At 38.8% G+C, this 23,134-nt stretch overlaps 1 protein-coding gene across 2 annotated transcripts; it reads right to left on the bottom strand.

Annotated features, from left to right (window-relative positions):
* Positions 1 to 266: 266 nt before the first annotated feature.
* LOC105916234 (proto-oncogene DBL) lies at positions 267 to 21,279 on the bottom strand. Of its 2 annotated transcripts, XM_036142932.1 has the most exons (26): positions 21,046 to 21,279; positions 15,687 to 15,821; positions 15,415 to 15,531; positions 15,163 to 15,312; positions 14,863 to 14,987; positions 14,597 to 14,711; positions 14,381 to 14,500; positions 13,203 to 13,394; positions 12,897 to 13,088; positions 12,644 to 12,824; positions 12,308 to 12,396; positions 11,509 to 11,609; positions 11,253 to 11,319; positions 11,017 to 11,132; positions 10,815 to 10,884; positions 10,634 to 10,726; positions 10,438 to 10,530; positions 8,306 to 8,431; positions 7,927 to 8,136; positions 7,345 to 7,437; positions 7,165 to 7,243; positions 6,861 to 6,906; positions 4,002 to 4,174; positions 2,899 to 3,011; positions 1,176 to 1,288; positions 267 to 1,048 (listed from the first exon to the last, which is right to left on the bottom strand). In XM_036142932.1, exons 1-26 carry the CDS (start codon positions 21,094 to 21,096, stop codon positions 967 to 969), a joined length of 3,042 nt encoding a protein of 1,013 aa, XP_035998825.1. In that variant the 5' UTR covers positions 21,097 to 21,279; the 3' UTR covers positions 267 to 966. The 2 variants fall into 2 exon arrangements, with proteins under 2 accessions (XP_035998825.1, XP_035998823.1); XM_036142930.1 differs by lacking the exons at positions 267 to 1,048; positions 1,176 to 1,288; positions 2,899 to 3,011 and having other exon boundaries at positions 4,077 to 6,906; positions 7,927 to 8,172.
* Positions 21,280 to 23,134: the final 1,855 nt, after the last annotated feature.

Genomic DNA, 23,134 nt, shown 5'->3' with positions numbered 1-23,134 from the left:
ACCCAGAGCATTCTGATCTCTTTTCTTCAAGGGAGGGAGCGTTATTTATTGCTATGGAGGTAGCGGATTATTTCATCTGCTTGGTGAGATCCTACTGGGTGCGGTCCAAGCAGTGGAATGACACAATGCTGGTGTGGATGTGATGAGGCGGTAGTTCTGACGTGAGGCCTGCAGGGCCACAAACATGGATGACCTACTACCGCTGCAACCCAACCGGGCTCCGTTATGGACCACCCGAGACCCATATTGTCGCTCCATGATAATAAACACTCTTGCCGTGGACTTTTTGTGCAAGCACAAAAAAGTCAGACAGCTTTGTTGGTGTGGCCTTCATATGTAGCAAAAAGATCTCACCAAGACCCCGCAAAAATCATCCGGTGGATTTTTATATTATAGTGCAATCTAACTCCACTGTGAAGGGGGCATAAGAGGCAAAGTGTGATGTGACAATATGTTCACTCATCTAAAGAACAAACCTTATAATGGCAAATATGGCTGCAGTTGTAGAAAGCAGGCTTCCCTCAACACAATGTCACAAAGAGACGCCGCAGTGGTCAGCCTTGCTGTTTGGCACACAAATGAAAGGTCCACAAGTATCTGCTCGTGTTTTTTTTTTAAATATGTCATAAGAAAATATTATTTGTACAACTTCTGAAATGAAAGTCCATAAAGGAAGTATGAGGAGGAACCACTGAACCGGTCCAGTCCAAACAATCTTCTGCCTCATTGCTGGAGAAGGTAGATAAAAATGGCTTGTGTGTGCTTTCAATGTTTACAGTCTTCTGAGGTCCGTCCTGTAGTACACAGCTTCTGAAGGGGAACCGTCGCGGCTCTTTGAAGAGTAGAACGAGTGGCTGCTGTTGTGTTTTTAGTCTGACTTGATTGAATCAGACACCCGCATTTATTTTGCAAATGAATGGATGATGTGTGAGTTTTCGGGAATGGGGGGGGACTTTCATTTGGCCCTCAGCAGCTCTCTCCCAGAATCCTGTGCAAGTCCTCAGGCTGAACTCGACCTTCCTCCCCACGGCTGATATTCTTCACCATCCTAAAATTACAAACAACACAGCAGAGCACAGCAAGCATGTCTTAAGATGTTTGTACTTAACCTTCTATCTCCATGACGCTATCACAATCAGAACGTGGATCCAATCAGCGTTCCTGAATCTCTTTACCACACTCCCGACGAATCCTCATGAAGCAGCTGGATGACGTCGCCGCAGTTAAAGAGGATGTCACCAGAGCTGGCCATGCTGCTTTCCACCATGACCCTGTACCTCCCCGCCACCTGAAGCAACAAGAAATTAAAGTGAATGGTAAACCTGAACATGAACATGAAAATACAAACCCTTTTTTTTCCTTCATGTACTGCAGAAAGAAGAAAATCCAGGTTCCATTAAGAACAATAGTTTTTTTGGGGGGCTTTGAATGAAAGCTGTTTTCTTATTGTTTCAATTGGATGATGGTGCATAGAAAAATGCCTTTTAGCTCAATCTAAACAAAAAGAAAAAAAGTGCCTTTTGTGAAACATTGACATTAAATACGGCTGCCACTCATTTAAAACTTAATAAAAGTTGGTGAAATTAAGTATTTATTAGCACATCAGATGCTTTGTATCTCATTAAACCAACAGCTCACATAAGACTGCACAACTTTATATGTAAAAATGTTCCTTTTGTGTTCAGATCCATAAACTGGAGATATACTGTGATCAGCTTGTATGGCTGTTAGTAGTCAGCACAACAGCATTTAACAATTCCTACGCTCATCTTTCGTCATTACCAGATCCAAGCTTTGAGGGAAATCAAATACAGCATAAGTGATCCCCTGACCATCTAGGGCTGAAAATTCAATGCTTTATACATAGTCCCCCCAGGTGGTCAAGCAAATATTAGATGAGTTAATTAGAAAACAGGTCAGAGTGCCATACCAATTCAACCATTCTGACAGCTCAACACACTGATCACAATAGAATTTGCTGTCATGAGACTCTGTCCAACTAAATAAATATTACATTAGGATGTATAATGCAAGTTCATAACGTTTGTAATATATCAGTCATCACCCCAAACAGTTCAATGTGCTATGAATATTGCACACACTAATATTGGGATTACGATATATCCGTAATATATTTTGTGCAACCTTGGCATTCGCATAAATTGCATTGAAACCATCTACATGTGCTCTATATTGTTCTGAGGTTGCCTGCTTTAGCTGGAGATCAATAGAAATATCCTGTATTACATAAGTAGAATGGAAATAAACAAAGAAACACACTTAATAACGTGACGGCTGGGGTATTAAAATGAGCAAAAACATAAACTCTAAATGTGAATCCCATCACAGAGCTACAACATCGGTGTTACACAGTATTTATTCACCAATACTGCGATGAGATGGGTTAGTAAATGTAAATTACAATCCAATTAAACAATTAGCACAAATGTAAAATGTAAAACACTGCATTTAGCCTGATGTTAGAACCAGCAATGGTTCTAACATGAACAATTATGGGTTTATGGGCTTATGTAGTGTAAGCCAAATGAAGATAAACAAAGGAAAAAAACACCAGTAAACTGATATTTTGTCAGATCAAAAGGTACATCTTTCCTGAAACCCTAATGGACATGGACTAAAGGCACTAATCCCTGCAGTAAATGTGTTTATCCTGTATTTTAAAGCTTTCCCACAGAGTCATTAGTGTCAGGCAGTAATACAAAAAACAAATCTCCAGGACTCATCCTACCATTAAACCAATTGAAGGTTAAAGGCCAGGATGAGCTTTGTGGTTTTCTGTTAGTAGCAAGTTAGATGCTATGACATTTAATCCACAAAGTCCTTATACATAACAACATTTATTCAATTTGTTCTTTATGTCCCGTAAGAAACGTTTACCAGTGGGGAAGGTTGATCCTCCTCATCAGAGTCTGATAAGGCAGAGAGGTCTGTCGCACCCCAGTCCTCCAGGCCTTCGCAGATTGCCACAGAGTGAGCAGGAGCTGGCCAGCCTGTGGATGACAGACGGCTAAGCTGAGTAGGAAACTGCACTGCTGCTCTATTAAGCCACAAACATTGTATATGCTATGCAAAACCTCCTGTGCAAAAAAACAAACAAGTTTTGAATTGAAGCTCTTGTGCTATTTCACAATAATCCAAAAGATAGATGTGGTCAAAGAAAAGATGAAACTGCTTCATATGATACCAAACTATTAAGTTGTGTAAAAGTAATTTTTTTTTTACAATGCTTCTGGATATTGTCATATTTCTATTAACTTAACAGGGACTGTCTTGAGCCCTTCCTAAATTCTTTAGAGTTTGCTTCCAGTGAGTTACATTGTTTGTTTTTTAAATATTTTAAACAGATCTTTAATAGTTTTCCATTCTTTTTGAAAGACTAAATGGAAAGACTAAACTTTTTCCTTGGACACTATACAATTGTAAGAGGTATATTATTTGAAACTTATATCAAACTTGATTCTTGATCATCACTGCATTAAAAGCCTTTAATACAAAAAGGGATAAACCAGTGTTATGCCCACACAACTGAGAACTTAAAGTAGGAAATGAACAATTTTCCAATTGGATCTTTAGCTACTTTTGCAGAAAGACCAACAATGTTCCTACTTCTTGAGCCAAAACTCTAGAAAAATAATGTAGTTGGTTGATAAAATTGTAGTTTATTCAACAATCTGATTCCCAAAGCGCTGTTAGCTAGAATTGTTGCAAACCTTTGCAATGAGTACCTTTTTAAAGGCATAGTATCTTTATTAAAAACAATTCAGTTTGTGCTGCAGGCAAAAATGGTATTATCATTTTTCTGAAGTGAAGCTCTGTACTGTTATTTTACAATGCTAAAGATAATCCAGTCTGTGTTTTAGATTATTTAAGTTTCTGAAAAACACATTTGTTGAATTTCTTCTTCTTTGAAAAAAAAAAAAATGCACTCTCTTAAAAATCCAAAATGTATCCCATAAAGGACGTAGCCTGTTCCAACTCACTGCGTCGAGGCGAGTGAACAACAGGGTCCGAATGGGCGGGGCTGGAACGTGTTGACTCCTCCCCTCTGCATATGTGGGAGTGGCTTGTTGCCGAGGAACTGTGAGGAACAGGAAGACACGCTGAGCAGCCTCCCACCGGCACGCCAGCCCACGACACACACATCTCTGATGCGCTAAAGAAAAACAACAACGCATGGCCACAGAAACACAGACACGAGCACCACAAACAGGACAGGCAAACAAACATCCACCGTGTCACATAACCGAGCTCAAACCTCATCCACGTTATCGAGGTTAACACTGCATTCCACTCATTTCACAATCACATATATTTCAGCCTCGGATTTCGGACCATGTCGAAACACGGACGTCCCAGAGGGCTGCAATATATGGAACTGTCGGGGTTTTTTTTTTTTAAACAATATCCCACACAAACACATCAACCAGGTCCTTCATTAACAGCATACACAATCCAAAGTGTAGTTTGACTTGCTTTAAGTAGCAGATGGGTGAAAATTGTCCATTTAAATAAATGAACAAAGAAAATTAAGGGAAAAAAACAGTGTGTAGAAAAATACTTTGAATTAATTTGAGTTCCCCCATCACCTTCAGAAAGCAGAAACAAGTTTTTCTCAAGAACATTTTTGTGTATCTCTAATCAATCAATCAAAAAATGTTTTTTATTGCAAAATGTTTTGCAATGTAAAACATTCTCTAAGCTAAAGTTACTGACTATATACTATATGAATATAAATGCACGACAGGCTATAATTCAATATTCTCCACAAGTTAGTCATTAACATCCAACACCTGTATCAGTATCTACCAATCCTGGTCTTTGAGACCCCTCTGCAGCATGAGGTAGATGTTTTATTGAATACAGAATTTGGTAAAACTGCCTTTAGTTTATCTTTATACCAAAAACTTCAATGCTCAATTCCTGGAAGAAGAGATGATGGGAAGTTCCTGACCTAAAAAAATGTCTTACTATTATCTGCATGGACTTTCTACACGTCATTCAGAGAGAGAGAGAGAGATAATAGCAACTAAAGAGGACATTTACCTTATCTACTACATTGTTGTAAAATGTCCCCAATGGAGCTATTTTGGTAAAACAGAAAAACTGAAATATCATGCATGGGAATAACTTTGTTGGGTTTCGTCTTTTTTGGGATACATGTTGAAAAGAATTCTTTAAAAAAATCCTGCTCAATGAAAGGAAAAGTAATGTTCTTCGCAATGTGACACAAAAATCACGCATTCCCCAAACTCCCGAACATGCTGGCATGCAAACACCAACCATTGTTGTTTTTAACACAAACAAGGCTAAAAAAAAAAACACCCTGTAAAGAAATATGCTTGACCTCATCCTGACGAGGCTGCACTGTCACTGACAAGGCATTAAAGAGTCAACTCAAAAAGGCCAGAAAAACCTAAAACAGGTTTTTATTTTTCACTGATGTCTCGATTTCTTGGAAATATCGAATACGTTCGTTCAAGCCGCTGCAGAAACCTAGAAGTCAAAGGTCTCTTGAAATCAACCAACTCTCTTAGAGGTTATGAAAACGTTTGGGTCTAATGTAGAGAACAGCGTTATCCCGCCCATTTCAAAAAGCGCTTCAAGGTGGGATCAAGGCGCCTTTTTGCCATCTCCATGCATTACGTGAAAAGAGCAAAGTGGCATGGGGCGCAGAAGTCAGCACGACTCTGTTACACTCCTGACTCGCCAAGCTAGGCACTGACAGGCCCGCATCAACTGACTTATAGTATAGGGGCAAGTTGACTTTGTGGGTAGAGGAAGTGATGTAGAGCTCACGTATAATTTTTCTGACCTGATTTAGTGGGCAGTAATGGCGTTAATACCGCATGATACCTCCTGTCGGTCAAACTGAAAAAAAAACCACTGCTGACCAGAGGGAAGCTCAGAGACGTTGCAGTCTTTGCGGGTCTTTGAAATACTTTGTGAAAGAGGCTTTTGTTGAATTAAAAAGCTTAAAATGTCACAGTTAAAAAATTGTTAGGATAATATTCAAACTCACTCGTCACGGGCATGAAATTTTATACTGATTTTATGCTCTTATTTGAAGTTTTTAAATAAGAGCAACCTGCAGTTGGAGTAATGATAGAACATAGAACAGCTTGAGGTGGGTTCTGAGTTGTTCCTGAACATCTTCATTGCAAATAGCTAAACCTGGATACAAGTAGACATTAAATATCAAAATAATCTCATAAAATCTCATAAAATAACAGTTTTAAGCTTCCCAAAAAAGGCCATGCCCTTAACTGTATTGAAAATGTGTGGATTATGCCTAAAAGCTGGGACCATGATGGTAAACTAACCAATTTACATAAACCCTCTCCTCCCCAAAAGATTGGTGAAGTATCCAAGCAGAGCTATGACAGAAGCTAACCAATTGGGTACAAAAAAGGATGTGGTTGAGAAGCAATTAGGTAAGAGAACGTTCATCCAAATATTAGTGGGAGCATGTAAATGTTAGAGTCTGTATGTATAATTTAGAATCTTTAGAAAATTTTGTGGATTATTGAAAATTCCTAATTTGCACACCGAATTTTTGTTTTTGTTAAATCACTAAAGTTGTATGTTGTAATATTATTCCAACTGGGATAAAGGATGGTTCGAATGCGCTGTTAAAGTGGTAAAATAATATAGATTTCAGGACCATGGATAGCATACATAAGCATGTGACCAGAAGTTTGTGATATAGATTTCAGGACCATGGATAGCATTCATAAGCATCTGACCAGAAGTTTGTGATATAGATTTCAGGACCATGGATAGCATACATAAGCATGTGACCAGAAGTTTGTATATCACAGAAGTCTTTCAAGGGGATTCACCTGTCAGACAGAAGGTTGTCCGAAAGTGGAAGAGAAGAAGCCTCGTCTGAGAAAAGATGAAAACATACACAGTGCCTGAGTTAAATCCAAAGGAATTTGAATATATAAACCATATTAAATTGGGAGGGCAGAATAAATTTACTAAGATAACTCTAAAAGGAAACAGCATCACATCAAAGAGGATAAATAAAGAACTACCACTTTACATGCAGAAATTACAGCAGATTGCAAGTTCTACTGAAAAAGGTATTATCTTAAAAAAATTTAAAAGGCCTTTTGACTAAACCACACAAGTGATAGAAACCTTGTCGTAGTTTCTGTGGGTTGGCGAGTATTTTTTGAATCTCGTTCAGCCAGGCAACTTTGACCTCCACCGTGGGAGCCTAGGACAGACATCACACACAGACCAGATTTTTTTTTAGAGGCGTTCACATTAAAATGATATGCAATTCAATATAAAATAGCAAACAAAAACAAAAAATACCTGAACTATATATACAACTTCTCTGCCACTGTAGCAGATTTCAAATTTCTTCACATCTCCTTTCACAGTTTCTGTGATCGCCACAGTGCTCATCTAGAGAAAAAGTGATGATATTATGTTATAGTATAAAAATGACTGAATGTGCGCCAGGAAAATGTATAGTGCGGTTACTACCAGGAATTCACTTCACTTCAATTTTATTTATCTTCACAACACAATTCACAACACATGTCATCTCAAGGTACTTTACAAAGTCATCTTGCCTTGCTTGTATATTTTATCTATCTTTAGTTTTCATGCACAATCCACATTTTAGTTGTTAAAGTCTGGTCTGAAAATGTGTGAAATCTACTAGATGATTGCCCAAGATCTCCTTAGTATTCTGCTGCACAAAAATCAACAACTTTTAAACCTACAGTCATACTATGAGCTTCATTTATAATACCAACCCAAAGTTAGAAGAACCACACACCCTCACTACTTGTCATAGTCTCTCAAAATGGTAAACTTTGAGAGACTATCATCTTCTAGTCTTCCACACAACATCTTACTGCATCCACGAGTATCAAGCAAGCTCTTTACTCTGAGGCAGGATTTGAAGCTGTAGAAGCTGTCATGGCTGTCCTCGTCTCGTCGCTTGCAGAAGAGCAGGGCGTGCTCGTAGAGGAAGAGATGTCTCTGCATGGGTTTGAATCTGGCCAGCTCCTTCATTCGCACCGCTGCCCGTTTGTGACTGATCCACACGCTAAAGCTCCCCTGGAGTATTATGCGGCCCAGCTGGCTAATATCACCCTGAAACCCAAGACAGTAGCGCAAACTGAAATGGTCCTAAGAACAAGAAGAGCATAATTTAAAGGATTTTTTCCCCCCGCAATATATATGATATACTTTGAGGAGATTGCAACGGTACACAATAAATACTGTGCACTAAGTTTAAATCATTGGGTTGGCTAGCTGGTACCGGGTATCCTGTGATGGCTATCTGATGCATGGAGTCGTTGACAGACTTCAGCAGCTCCAGCATGGAGTCAAGCGCCTCCTGGAGCTCACAGCGATACTGCGCCTCCACACAGTGTTTCAAAAGCTCCTGAGCAAAGACAGACACACAGCAGGAAATGTCAGCAGCTTCTACTTAATCTAATCTAGAAAAACTGAAAATCACTGCCAGTTAGTCTGTAGATCAGCAAATCGACTAAATTGAATCTACCTTTCAGTTTGTCTTGCTGGGCCTATTTAGAAATGTCTACTAGAGTCGCTGTCCTTTACTTACTTGTGCTTGAAATTGAAAATACTATTATGCAAAATAAATTGTTTTATAGTGACTTTATTTAAAAAGCTGCAATTGACTGTTGCTAAAATAACAGCAGAGAACCAACAGTGGTGCAGGAATAAAGACTACGACTGATTATCTTACTGGATAATGGCTAATAGTCACAGTGAAACTTTTAAACTACAATGCACCAATCAGAATGCTGTGGCTGACTTGTGTTTAGCTTTAACTTGCTGATTTTAGCCCACTCGGATGTACAAACCTAATGAGGGCACACAAAAGTTATCTCTCTAGTCTTCCTGCTATGAGCAGCGATTAGGAACTCAGATCACCAGACAGTTTTTTTACTTGCATTTAATACAAATACAAAATAGTTACCAATTTCACATATTAAAGTGCCTTCAGCAGCTTATATAAGCAATTAGCTCAGTTAGTGTGGCTTGCATTACTGAAACCACAGTTACATTGGTACTCCCTAACAATTCATTTATGACAATTTCATAAATCTGCCAACATTTTTCTTTGACGGACGCTGGTCTAAAGCTAAGAAGTAGAAACTAGAGCACCTTTACTTCACTCTGTCCAGCCCTCTTGTTATCTTTGACGGTCATCCTCTCTCTAGCACCATGAATAAGATATAGACATCTCTCTGTATGTCATAGAAACTGTAGTTGCTTTTTTTAAACTCCTGGGGTACCCCCCAAAAAAAAGAGCCCTTGGGACACAATGTGTCAATGGAAAAGAAAAAATATATAAATCTAGTATTTTTTTTACCTACAAAGCATGAATCTTCATATAAGCTTTTTTTTAAAATAAATTGTACAAATATGAACCTTGTCTTAGATTTTGTGCTATTTTTGTTGCAATAATCTTTTAATCTTATTTTATTGCAATAATGTAAAAAAACAAACAAAACAAAAAAGACAACCTGTATCTCTTTTCTGCTAACTAGTAGTTAAATATATAATTTCATTACAATATAATTTTAACCCAGATGCTAAAAGGTAGTCATAAGCTATCACTTCAAGTTAAATTGATGTATTGTATATTTAAAAACTTTTGTTTAATGTCAATGGGAACCTGTTTAGTTTGAGCCCATGGTCCTGTGTGTGTTTTGTTCGTTTAATTTTAAACCTCTAAATTGTGATGAGGAATGAGGAGGAAATTTAAAATTTTGATTCAAATTAATTAATTATTTAAATTAATTAAATTAATTAATTAAATTAAACTTGGGACATTTTTTGCCATGGCATTAACACAGGCCAAACATTGACTGTTAAAAACAAAAAGGGGATAAGAGGACCCAGTAGAGTAACGTCTTCCCCAGAGTTCTAAGGAGCTCACTGACGCTGGAAATAGCTAACTTTAAGTCCTCTTCAGTCAGTAACAACTTCCACACTGAATAGTATTGTTGTCAGTATTATTTTGGAGACCTTTCTCTGGTGTGTTTCTAACAAGGCTCCTACTTTATTTACTTTCTTTATGTTTTAAACAAGTCTAAACTGTTCAGGACTAGTCAAATCTGAGCTGAAATGTATCCATATCCAGTCAACAGCCGGTTTCTTGCTGCATCTCTATTTAAAACCCAGTTTAGATAATCATAAATGTAACTACCTTATTTGTTTATGTTCAATGAAGCCTTTTTGGTTTCAAAGAAAATTTACTTTTTCGTTACTACGTTTAAACCCAGTTCATACATGTTGCAACATGTTTGCAACAAAATTCTACTTTCTTGACAATTATTATAAAAACTTTCAATGTAATATTGCAGAAATGTCATATTTCTAATTCATGTGAATCGCGCGTCTGTAGGACTCCCCAACCTTAAGCAAGAGCTGGTACTTGGTGAGCCGTTGGATTGGTTTCAGAAGATAAGAGTCCAGACCTAATTTGTGGTCCAATTTTTTCTGGCACTCCTAAAGGGGGTTATAACAAGAAAAGTGGGACAAAGAGACAGAGTTTAATGAATGAAAAGCAAATGGAGTAGAGAGTTTTAATATGTGTCCCATATGTAACTACCTGGAAAAAGGGCGAATCAGAGCACTGTCTCCAAAGCAGCTCGGAGCAGGGCTTGTTTTGGCAGTAACGCTCGTACACCTGGAACTTGTCTTTCTACTCAAACACACATAAGAGTCCACTACGTTTTTTTCTTTTGATCAACTTGGATTCAGTCCTCAGGTTTCTGCTCCTGTCTACTCACCCGCCGCAGAAAACAAGCCCCCACCCTCTCTGGTGTTTCCAGGCAACCCTGCAGATCTTGGAGGAAGATCCTAAACAGAGAATCCAAGAGAATGAAAAAAGGAAGGGAGGTTGGAATGGAGCAAAAAAGACAGGAAGTGAGGGGCAACTCAGTGAGAACTGGAGAGCCCTGGGTCTACGTGTGAATGAGCATGCACGCCTGCCTGCTGTGGAACTGGTAAATCTCTGGCATGTTGCCGAACAGCACGTCTTTCTGGCAGCGGAGAGCCGAGGGAAGAAGATAAGACATGGAGGGGTCTTCCATTTCTGCCCTGTAGCCCTGATGAGTAAGAAGTAAAGAACAGGCGAAGCAGATAAAGCCTAGAAATATAAAATATACATTCTTTTTCCAACCTGGGTATAATCTTTGAGCTGATTTAGCTAAAAAATGCAAACTCACCAGAAGAACAGAGAGCAGCTCATCCACATAGACCCTCTCTGTAGCTATCAATTCCTTCATTATGTGCCTAAAACAGCAAATCAAAGAGATAAATTGTCTCAAATCCTCAATAGAGAAGCCATAAAAAATGGATTTAATTATTTGGAAGTCCTCTTAGTGTATGCTAACACAGCTGCAGATTGAAGAAAATCCAGGATAGGACCAGAGGTCAAACTTTAGACCAGCGATTAGCTCTGAGGGGAGCGCGGTCACTTACCTTGTGACCTGTTCTGGATTGTCCTCTGCTTCTGAATCAGTTTCAGGGTTGGGACCATAAAGGCAGCTGCGGTTACCTTGGTAGTCATGCATCACCTCAATCTGACAAAACACGCATGAAATACAATATGTTAGCCAAAAAAAAAAAGAGCTTTAGAGTACAGCGTCCCATGGAAAGATGTGCAAAGAAGTTTTTTTGTTGTTGTTTTATTTTTGTTTTTTTAAGGAGCACAATCTTTTAGCTCACATAAAATACTTGTCTCTGTTTTACGTTTGGAGAACAAGACGGCTTTGACATGTCGGGTGAAATATTTCTGCTGATTTGGCCATATATTTTGGGTAATCATACTGTTTATGCAGTTTACTAGTAGATTCCACCAAATCTTTATTAAAAATAACCTGATATTTCAAAGAGCTCATCATGGCGTGGATTTACAAAGTTCCCAGGATCGTTGGAGGAGAAACACACAGTATTATAAATCCTCCACAATGCTAAACATAGTCACCCTTTGCTAAGTACCTAAAGTGTCATTACTGATCACTTTCAGGCAGGACTGTGGGAGTGGTGAGTTTTTATTATTATTTCTTAAATTTAATGAAAATTTAAATTATATGTTTTATAGCAGTTAAAATAATAATTTATTTTAAGAGTTTTTTTTCAACACCTTTACATATGTGGTAAATTTGGCAGGTTATTGCAGATCTAGGCCGTCATTACCAAATTTACTGAATTATTTTGGACATAATATGGGCAGAAACCAAAAATTTATTCCAGACATGAATAGTAAATGAACAAAGACCTTGCGCGGACTGTTGTTTCTCCTTGCAGCTCTTTTTCCAGGAAGGAGGTCAAAGGAGAACTTTGAGTTCAAGACGTTAAAGTCCACACCTGTAGGAAGAACCACCCATATGAAGTGGAAATGATGGGCAAATATTAGAGGGTCAGTGCAAGAGATCACTCCATAATTAAAAACATAATTAGCAACAGATACAGTCCAGATCAAAATGAACTGCAGTAAATTGTTGTGGTTTTTTTTTTATTTAAGCGTTATATCCTGTTCAGCAGAAAAATGCCATAAACAAACAAACTCTGACAGAAGCTCAACAATCAAGGCAGCAGCTGAAGTGGCGATTACCGTGTTTCGGGGAGAAGAGGGGGGACTTGCAACGGAGTAAGGTCTGGTCCGGTTCGGGCCGAGGCGCCACCAGCTGAATGGGTCGAACCTGCAGGTCCGCCAGCTTCTTCAAACACTGCTCTCTGTTTCTGATCATGCACTGAACTGAGCTCAGCTTCTCTTTCACCATAGAAATCTGGGACTGCCAAGAGAAGAGAGTGTGAAAACCTATATGCTCTTGAGACCTGAGTCAGCAGCACCTACACACATCTACCTGCAGCTGTGGTGTGAGTACAGCTTCAAACTCCAGGCTCAGGGTGTCCTGGCTGTTTTTCAGCACAGACGGCGCCCTCTCCTGGTGGCTGCCCAGGTACTGCAGAGCCTCCTGAGCTCCCTCTTTGGTTTGGAACTTGTCCACCATCTGACTGGCGAGCAGATAGGCCCCCTCATCACACCAACGTAGAGCCTGCTCAAACAAAGACACAACTATCGATTTCTCTATTGCTTTCCTGAACTGATCCAATCAGAAACAAAAATGAAAAGAAATAAAGGGGATGATTGCGTTTCGTAACGCTTTTACCTCCTCAAGGCGCCGCAGCAGGTCTCGTGTTCGGGTAAGCGAGGCCCGCTTGGTGTTTATGGCAGTGCTGATGACATCACAGTGATGTCGCAGCTCATTGCAGCGCTGGACGATGAGCGCCAGAGCGTAGTGGTGGTTGGCAGCCAATTGGTGACCGTGCAAGATCACGACCTGGGCACGAGTCATCTCCTCCTGATGCACGCAAACACATGAAATTTTTATATGCAATGTCTGGGTGTGAGCAATATATGACACTTTATTAACACTATTTTCTTGTTTTTGAAGAGATAAGCCTTATAGGTTGCATGACCTATGGTACACTGCAGCAATACGTTTCTGTTAGAGAACATGTTACTGAAGCATTTATCTTTTATTTCTCATCCTGTTAGATTTGCTGAAAAAAATCATGCGTTTCCTTCACTGTAGCCCACCGACCCAATAAATGTCACCTTTCGTGCCAGTCGACTGACAAGATTGTTGCATCAAGGACACAAGCTTCAAAAAACGGATATCTATGGTAACATTTTGTTCGAAAATTTCCTACATTTTTCTCAGAAAACCAAAGCCAGGTTTAGTCTTCTCTTTTTTTTATATGGAGATCTAAGATCAAAGGCTTTTTAAAGAAAAAATAGTTGTAAAGCTATGCTCACTTCATCCAATGCTTACCATATTGAAGGTGTAGCCTTGGAGCGGTAACAGAATGCACTTTTCTAAATGACAAATTTCGAAAGAATCCAAAACGATGTCCAAATTGTCTTCCTCTTTGAAAGATTATGGATTTGGATATCATCTGCTAAATTGTCCAAGCCTTATGGAGGGATTATGTTTTTGTGGCATTTACTATAGATTTATGAGTCATAATGGGTAACAGATAACCATATCATCCCACCCCTTTCTATGCCATACCATACTAGATTTGATTAAGCCCACATGTCTGTGTTCAATTTGTTGTTTTTCTGACATTTTTTAATCTTAGCTGTCATGTTTTCATTAGTTTTAAGCAGAAAATCATAATTTCTAACAGAAAAAAGGTTTGAAAACATCAGATTATGTGCAATTAATCCATAAAATGTGTTATATTCCTCTTACTGGAATAAATGAACTTTTCAATAATATTCTAATTTATTGAGATACACCTTTACATTAAGTGAGGTGCATCTTTGTGTGTGTTTCATGACCTGGGCACGTTTATTCAGACTCTCCAGGTCTTTAAGTAGCTGCTCTGTCTGAACAACTGTGGTTCCCACGGAGGCAATTTCCTTCTCCTGGGCAGAGAGCCGCTCCAGCACCTCATCCATCTACACTCAACACACACAAGCCACAACAGCCTAAATCAAGAGGCGGTGCTAAATTGACTTTTATGGGAGGGAAAGCACAAACACCAATTATCCCACCTGCTGGAAGCTGGTTTCATAATGCAGCAGCTGGAGGTACTGCTGCAGCTTCAGGTGATGTTTTTCAAAGAAACCATCGAATGCCTCCTCCATGTCTCTGAGCTGTGCCAGAAGCCTAAAACACACCAAGGCACACAGACCCCCAAACAAACTCTCTGCTTGAATAAAGCTGAAGATCCCCTGTAAAGACTACATGGAATCAGATCTGCACGGCGTTTAAAACTTCAAAGAAATTTTCCTGGGTCTTTTTTTCCTTTGAATCGCACCTCTTAACAGTTTCCATGTCAGATTGTATCTCCCTTTCTTCCTCTACGTCTCTCTTAGCAGCTTTTACTGTCTCCAGGTTTGTCAGCAGCAGGCGTCCTTCTTTCAGCACACCCCGGATTTCGTCCTGACGCAGCGAAATAAAAAAAAACAGCAAGCTATTAAAACAACAAAAACGCACAAAACTTGAGCAATCTGCCCAAAAAAACTGGATAAAAACATCAAGTTACTTATAACAGAAACTGGCATAAAAATGGAAGAACAAAGAAGAGAAGGGTAGACGGAAAGTAAGGAGGTATTACCTTCATCTGTCTGTATCGATGTGTGTGAGAGTGAAGCAGGAATTCAATGGCATTAGCTTCATCTGGCAGTTCGGTCTCAGAGAGCTCCGAGCCAAACCCCTGCAGCTGCTGGGCGATCTCTTTCACCGTCACCGCAAAAGTCTCAATGGACTGCCGACACAGACGGGCACACATTTTCACCCACAGATACGTAAAACAATACATTTAAAAATAAAACTCGCTGTGGTAGAATTATATGAGCTAGTCATTCACCGATCGTAGAAGGACCCAGTCACTTTGGCAATATTCCACCTTTGCAGTAAAATCTGAAGCCAGGTGGTTTTCATCGATGTAGCGCAGCAGGTCACCAACTGAGCGCAGCATCACCACCTGCAAAAATAGACCCAGAATCCAACTGGCCAGTTATATAAGTTGTGCAACATTTACAAAGTCTGAAAAGTATGCAGCATACTGCCAGTCTGCAGAAATGTTGCACATATAGTATGATGTATCACGTTAATAAGTTGTCCTGCAAAGTCTCTTACCGGCATCTTTAGCAGGAAGTCATCCTGGCTGAAGCGAAAGCCCAGATCTGTGCTGGAGGAGGGACTGGGCGTGGAGCTTAGCAGGCCAGTGGGGCGAAGCACCAAGACCAGGTGCAGGTTACCAGGAAAAGAAGTCTAAAAGGAGTAAAAAGTTATTAGTTTTCTTCCTTAAGGAATTCCTGAATTCTATACAAAACTGAAACACAACAACTAGGCAAAAGTCTTTCACATAAATGATTTCTTAAAATAATTTGATGTTTTCACTTTCATTTTCAGTCTTGTACTTGACCCTTTTCATAAAATGGCTTTGCTGTTAATCAGATGATTATGTCCTATGAATCCACAATTAAGAGTCTTAACTGTCATAATGTTACCATGGAGTCTGTGTATGTAACCATTCACAGGCACAAATCAAAGACATAAATGTTCAAGCTCAGTGTACCAAACAACAACACTCACTGAGAAGCTAAAAGTGACACAATTGTCTTTAGCATCTGGCAAGATTTGAATGTTCAAGTCAAAAAAAGATGGATAGCAGTCAGTTTACAGAGCGGCACGAAAATACTGTGCACTTTTGTGAATCTATCAGATAAACGCTCAATGAGAAGGAGAAAACATTGTAATGTTTAAGTTAGTAAAAAAGTTTTAAAAAACTCTGCAATTTGCATGGATGTCTAAACAAACCCTCTATGAGAAGCTCAAAAGTGTGCAAATACTCATCTGCATCTGATGAGATTTAGATGATGCAGTGAATCATGAATCATTCAGGCATAAAAAGCGGAGCTTCATAACACTCTGAATGTGGACATGGGCTGGCTAACAGTATCAAGGTATGTTTAGGTTTTAAAAAGTTGTGGCTTCAGAACGGCTGTGATTTTCCATCATCCCCTTCCTATATGGTTAAACGCCTTTTAAATCAGATGCTAGAAAAAAGATCCAGTGTGACCAGATTTTTTTTTTTTTTTAGTTTTCCTTATTTTTTCTGCACACTGAGAAGGCTACCACATATTTTCCCTGCATGTCTGTTCGGAAATATTTCCGTTTGCCAAAAACATGGACAGTAATTGTATGGGAGCTTGAGAAGGGCAAGAACTCTTATTGCGGTAATGTGGCTCTAAAGCTATAATTAACAAGCTACTAGCAGCGTGTATGTTAGGACACTGACTGAAAGCAGGCTTCCTCAGCAGATAGTAAATTACAGTTACTGGATAATCTGTTAATACCAGCTTGTTACACTTGCTTTAAAATTAATAACCAAACGGTATATTCTGCACAATGAGCGAAAGAAATCTGCTAAATTTAGCAGGTGCTTCTGCTACATTTTCCTGAAATTCGCATCTAAAAATTAAAATAAGAGCAAAATGAATGTAATTGATAACATTGTTGTAACCATAAACATGGTTGCATCTTTTTTAGCAGCAGATGGGATACCTTTCTAAAGAAATCAGTTTACTGTTTAATTTTTCTGTAAACACAGTGGTATCATAAAATAATTATGTTTTTCATTCAGGGTTATTGAGGCATTAGAATCTCATACCGGCCCATGCCTAATCAAATCAATAAGCTCGCTTAGGTTTCAGTGCGGGCAATACCCAAATGACAAAGAACTTCCTGGGTGTACAATATGGTAGGAAATTGTATTTCAGTTGCCAGATTGCCCTAAAATTCATGTTTTATTTTTGGAAGATAGGAGAAAACTGTAGCATCCCGGATATACAGACACACACCAGAAAGATATCCAAACTGTAATGAAGAGCACAGCAGATATCCAAACTGGAGATTTTCTTGCAATGATGTAGAAAGTGTTGTTTTGTCTACTAACGCACATCAAGCATTCTGTCCTGCACCTTGTTTGTTTCACAGCGACAAACGCTTTGCTTTGCAGAACGTCAGTGTTGCAAACTGGCTGTATTGGCCAGATGATAGACATTAACCAGAAATATCCTTAAATTTCAGGTCAAGCATGCTATCTATATATAGCATTATAGACATAATTATTCTGTCGGGGTTGTTTCAGCCACATCAAGGTGACTTTTGTGGCTTGTTCATCCACTGGTGGCAGACAGAAAAAGGAGTGATGGCACCCAAGGAGTTAGACTGCTAACTCAGAGAAAGAGTGCAAAGCTCAACGCAGCATCAGCATCCTTAAATGTCAATCTAGAAGAGCTTTGAGCTCCGGTATCACTTCAGTGCCTCCAAAAATTAGCTCTTCTTACTTACTCGGCTGCTTAGTGAAACATCTTCGTTCAATCTCAGTTGTCAAGCCAAGCTCCCCAACAATCAGTCACACTTTCTTCCTTTAAATAAACTGTGGAAATGTGTCTGTGAATTTTGTTAGCAGCTGAATGCCAGGTAGTTACTGTAAGGGTGTTTATGGTCCTATCACAGTAAATATATATACACTATAGAGACAACAACAGTGTTTAAATTAGTATCAATATGAGTACCGGTATATATATCTGTGTGTGTGTTGTATTTAGAGGTACTGTGTTAATACACGTCTTTAAAATCATGGCATTGCTGCTTCTTTTTCCGTTTATACATATATCTACTATATAAACATATTTACAGTTTTCTGTTGCACAGTGAGTTACTGTTGTATAGCTGTATTTTCAGTTGTTATGATATGAATGTCATTTTAGTTTATGCTTTGTGGTTTAGTTTCTTAGATTATTCCTGTGTTTTCTTCCCTGTTTATCCTAGTTTATTCCCTTAGTTTAGTATTTGTCCTGCTCTCTATAGAGTAAGTAACCTTGCCAGCAAAATTAGTTCTTGCGGTATTTGTGAGTTCAAAAACACGCAAGAATCCATCTTGTACCGCTTCGGCTTCAACCGTTTATCATTATTCTATCGGTTCGGGTTTCAGTGACGGTGGTCACGTCAAATGCGACAGCTGAGCAGTTTCTCCAACCCTGTTGACAGAAACCTCCCTCCAGTTGTCGGAGGAAGGAGAATAATAATAACTATTTTTTAAATAATACCATAAATAGATCCAGGGTCTCTCCCCCATTGACTGCTGGAGATAGGCACCCTGCACGGATAAGCGGGTAGAGAAAATGAATGGATGGATAACATTCTAACAGTTATGCTTTTTATTTATAGTGCTCTTTAAGTGACTCAAAATGCTGTAAAAAAAAACAAAGTTAGATTTAAAAGATTGCATATCAATCATAGAGCCTAGAAAAGCTGACTGTCAGCTCTCAGCTGCTCCCCGACCCTCTGAGTCTAGGAAGGAGCCGTGCGGTCAGACTTGCAGCTAGATTCATCTCTAAACAGCTGGATTTACCTCCAGCAACACTTCACAACAGCTGCTTTAGTTAAAATATTACAAATGAAGGAAGCGCCAAAACAGTTTAATACAAAATGACTGTCCTTTGATCGCTGGTGATCCTTGCAAACCTAGAGGGAAAAGCCGGTATAGATAATGTATGGATGGAAGTTACAGAGCCCTTATTGGAACAACGTGGGAAGGAGCCATGGATAACTTTCTGACCCGCTTCTCTAGAATGCACACATCCGGATTAACAGGGACAGTCAATCTGTCCCCATTTGAAATGTACCCTGATTTGTCCACAATTTCACCGTTTTATAAATTAGAACTAGGCTGGAAGTAGACCGCTGTAATGAGAGCTGGTGTCAGACAAATAGATGCCCTGGTCAATGCCCCCTCCCACACACACACACACACACACACACACACGCACACACACACACACACACACACACACACACACACACATACATGATTAAATCTATTCACTAACTGCTCCAGAGATACTGTCTAAATCTTGGTCCAGCACCCAAACCACAAACTCTGACAAATGTCCTCAATTTACAGTTGTTCTGAATATTTTTGGTAAAGATCAAAACATTTCACTCTGACAGGACACTGGTACACATTACTCTGGTCTCATGCAGGAAACAAAACCCAATTGTTATCAGAGAGTACGAGATCATGTCTGCCGCACTGTTTTTTAGTAGAAAATTAGATGACAACTGATAAAACGTTGAATATTTCAAGGAAAATTGCACATGGTTTCCATTTCTTTTTTTACATATTAAAACCTAAAAACCGACGCACATATTTTTATTCAACCTCCTCGAATCAAAGCTCTCCAGAAGTATGTCATAGAAATTACTGCTAAGATGCTTTACCAGCTTTATGTGTCTAGAAACTGAAATGTCTAAACGTTCACAGATTAGAAGGAGAACACCTGTGACCATAAATTTTCACTTCTTGCCGCCAATTCTCAGCAGTCTATGGCCACATCTAACAGGGTGTCCTTCAGGGTTACCATTAGTTTAGCTCCATAAATATTCTAAGCAACTCTGAATGGCTTCTTGCAAGGCAGAATAACCAAACTAACAACAACCATGATACTGCCACATAAAGTCTAGCATGACCAGTAATTTGACCAGAGTCTCCCTGTTAGGGATTGTGGTCACCTCCAAATGGGACCTGTTTTGGCTTTATCTCAGTAGAGACCTTATATTGTTTTATAACGGTACTTTGCTGTTAAAGTTTCTGCAACTTTGTTCCTGACCTTTCTGTTCTTGGTGTGCATGATGCTGTTCGTTCACTATTGTTCACCAGTAAACCTCTGAGCCCTTCACAGAAAAGCTGTATTTTTATTGACACTCAGTTGTATGCTATTTACTAATTAGGTGACCTCTAAAGATAATAAGATGAAATGATCTGTTTTTAGGTGTATCAAAATATAGGGGCCTGAATCAATATAAATGGCACATTTTTAAAAATTTTATTTGTAAAAAAAACTCTAAGCCATCATATAGTGTATTGTGCACTCATATAAACTAACCTTTGAAGGGAAAGTGAGATTTTTAGATATGACTCAGTTGACCCGTAGACCAAATCAAATCATCAAATCTTTCGTTTTTACAGCAAACGCAATTGAAGTTCAGACAGTGAATCTAATATTTTCTCATTCTGCAGCCATGATGATGTAACCTAAAACTTATAAGAACATCAGCATCGCACAACTGTCCAGCTATATACAGAATAATGAAGCATATTTGATTTATTACACAAAACATGGGTTTAACAGTAACATTTTCCTTCTAATCTATCAGTAAAGCTTGCAGTTCTGCACCTCCAGGTTCACTCAAAGCACATCTGTCATTGGCCTGTCCTAAACCAAACAGACTTATTGACATTGAACTCCACTCTGCAGCCTCTTGGAGATAAAAGCGTGTTAAATAGGTATCGCATCTTGGAAGCACATCACGCCCTCTGTGTCGCAGTATAAAACAGCATTATCTCTCCTTGCTGCTGCAGTAGCTATCCTTTACCGCCCAGTCGGGAAGCCTCCCACATTCCCCACCTCCCGGTGGAGCTTACCGCGGCCCGGCGCAGACGGGGGAACCCCCACCGCATGTTGGATTCGGCCATGGTTCCCGGTGGTTATCCACCCTTGTTCCGTCCCGTCCCGGGGCGGCTACAGCGGGACGTTGTGTGTGTCGGGAGCGAGCAGCCGCAGCGATGGCTCGGTACCTCCACTGCAGTGTCCGGGCGGGCCGAGGCGGCGCGCTCAGTGCGCACCTCAGTCAGCCAGCAGACGTCCTCTGCTCTGCACCGGGGACGGAGGGGTGTGCTGCACTCACCTGACGTCAAAACTAAAAGCAGCTTAGTATTACAGCACACAAGGTTGGCACTCTTTTTACTGCCGTATATGCCACTGGACTGAATTCACAGAAAACAGTTTTTTTCCCTTTTTAACAACAAAGCTGTCACACCTTATTATAAATAACAGTAATACTAAAAACCGCTAAAAACACGTTTGCATTCTTTCTACGTGTTTTCTGATCATACCAATAGAAATGAAAAAGCAGCAACAACTCACAAACAAACTAAGACACAAATATAAGCAATAAATAAATAAATAAATCTGAAGAAATGATTAAAACATTTTTAACAGAATCCGCTAGATGGCAGCAAATACAAGATCCAAGATCTGAGGAGCAGGAGCGAAACTAACAAAGCAGCAGACATAAGAAATAAAAATCTTTAAATTATATAGTTGATTATATATAGTATTTATATATATATATATATATATATATATATATATATATATATATATATATATATATATATATATATATATATATATACATACGGATTTTTACTTACTCAACAATAAACTACATGTCCAACATTTTAATGGCAAAAAATTAAGCAAGCAGGTTTTCTGTAGGAAAGAGGTGTATAAATTATTATGGATTCACAACCTTAAAACGATTTAGCACTTTTGCCTTATTACAAGAAAGGCACTCCGTTTGTAAAATCTTGTGGGATCAGTTGAAAATAATAAAACAAATGTTGTATTTTTTCAGCAATAACAACATGATTTCAGTCAATCTTTATTTAAAACATTACTGCGTTCATCCAGGTTTAGTAGAATGAATAATAGAAAAGAAAATCTAAATATATTAGAAAATCTAGTCTGCGAATCTGTTATTCACAGACTTGGACCCAAATCTGATTTTCTAATCTGATTGGGTCCATGTTTGACTAAATGTTACGGGGTAGATCTTTATCAAAATGTGAGTTTTTTCATTGCAAGAACGTTTTTTTTTTTTTTTTTTTTTTGCTGGCAGCAATCTTTCATGAATGAAAAATAAAGAATTCTACATCAACCACCTCTGCTGGATGGACAAATGTGAATAATTCTTGAGCTGCAGTCAGGGGCTGCATAAACTTGGTCCAGGGGCCACAGATGGATTGATAACTAGGTCTTCCAACGTCAAAGACTTGGAGCTCATCATCAAAGACAAATTATTAAATACCCATGGAAACATGTAAAGTGCTGGTCAGCCATGATGATTGATTCATTAATGTGCACAGACACTGTCTGTCCAATCTGACCAAGCCATGCTATTTTTTGTGAAGAAGAATTTCAGTCTCTAATAAATGGATGAAGACATATCACAAAAGACCTTTGCAGAAAAAAAAAATCCAAAATGTTTTGAACTCAGACACTATTCATATATGAATTTGCATAAAAAGTTAAACACTTTGTTTGGATCTACCACATAAAATCGGAAGGAAATGTAGTTGTAATGTGACAAAATTGAAAAAAATTAAAGAGAGCAAAGTTTTTTTTTGCAAAGTGCTCTACATAGCGACCATGACCTGTAAATGCTTTTATGTAAATTTTGAGATTGAGCCGAGGATCTAATTAATCAATGGTGTTTTAGCGCAATATCAGAAATTTAATTAGTCGTCATGTTCTGTACTTCATGCTCATAAATAGTTCATGCAACCTGTACCATGTTCCATGTTTCCTCCACATAACAACGCAGTAATCCTTCCCTTGTTATCATGCTGGTCTCAGAGGTTTCTTATTAGATAAATTCAAATTTAATTTGTCTTTACGAATTTCTTGATGGCATTGACTTTTTTTTTAAATAAAATGCTTTATCTTTTT

This window comes from Fundulus heteroclitus, chromosome 11 (genome assembly GCF_011125445.2).
Source record: "Fundulus heteroclitus isolate FHET01 chromosome 11, MU-UCD_Fhet_4.1, whole genome shotgun sequence".
Classification (NCBI taxonomy): domain Eukaryota; kingdom Metazoa; phylum Chordata; class Actinopteri; order Cyprinodontiformes; family Fundulidae; genus Fundulus; species Fundulus heteroclitus.
Note: the sequence above shows the minus strand (reverse complement) of the source record. Positions and strands in the feature narration are given on the sequence as shown.

Excerpts from the sequence above, each read along its gene's own strand:
- LOC105916234 (XM_036142932.1), bottom strand. The coding sequence starts at position 21,096 with ATGGCCGAATCCAACATGCGGTGGGGGTTCCCCCGTCTGCGCCGGGCC. Across the intron at positions 12,397-12,643 it reads CCTCTTCTCCCCGAAACACG|GTGTGGACTTTAACGTCTTG; the intron begins GTAATCGCCACT and ends TTCTTCCTACAG. Across the intron at positions 11,610-12,307 it reads GAAACAACAGTCCGCGCAAG|ATTGAGGTGATGCATGACTA; the intron begins GTCTTTGTTCAT and ends GTGTTTTGTCAG.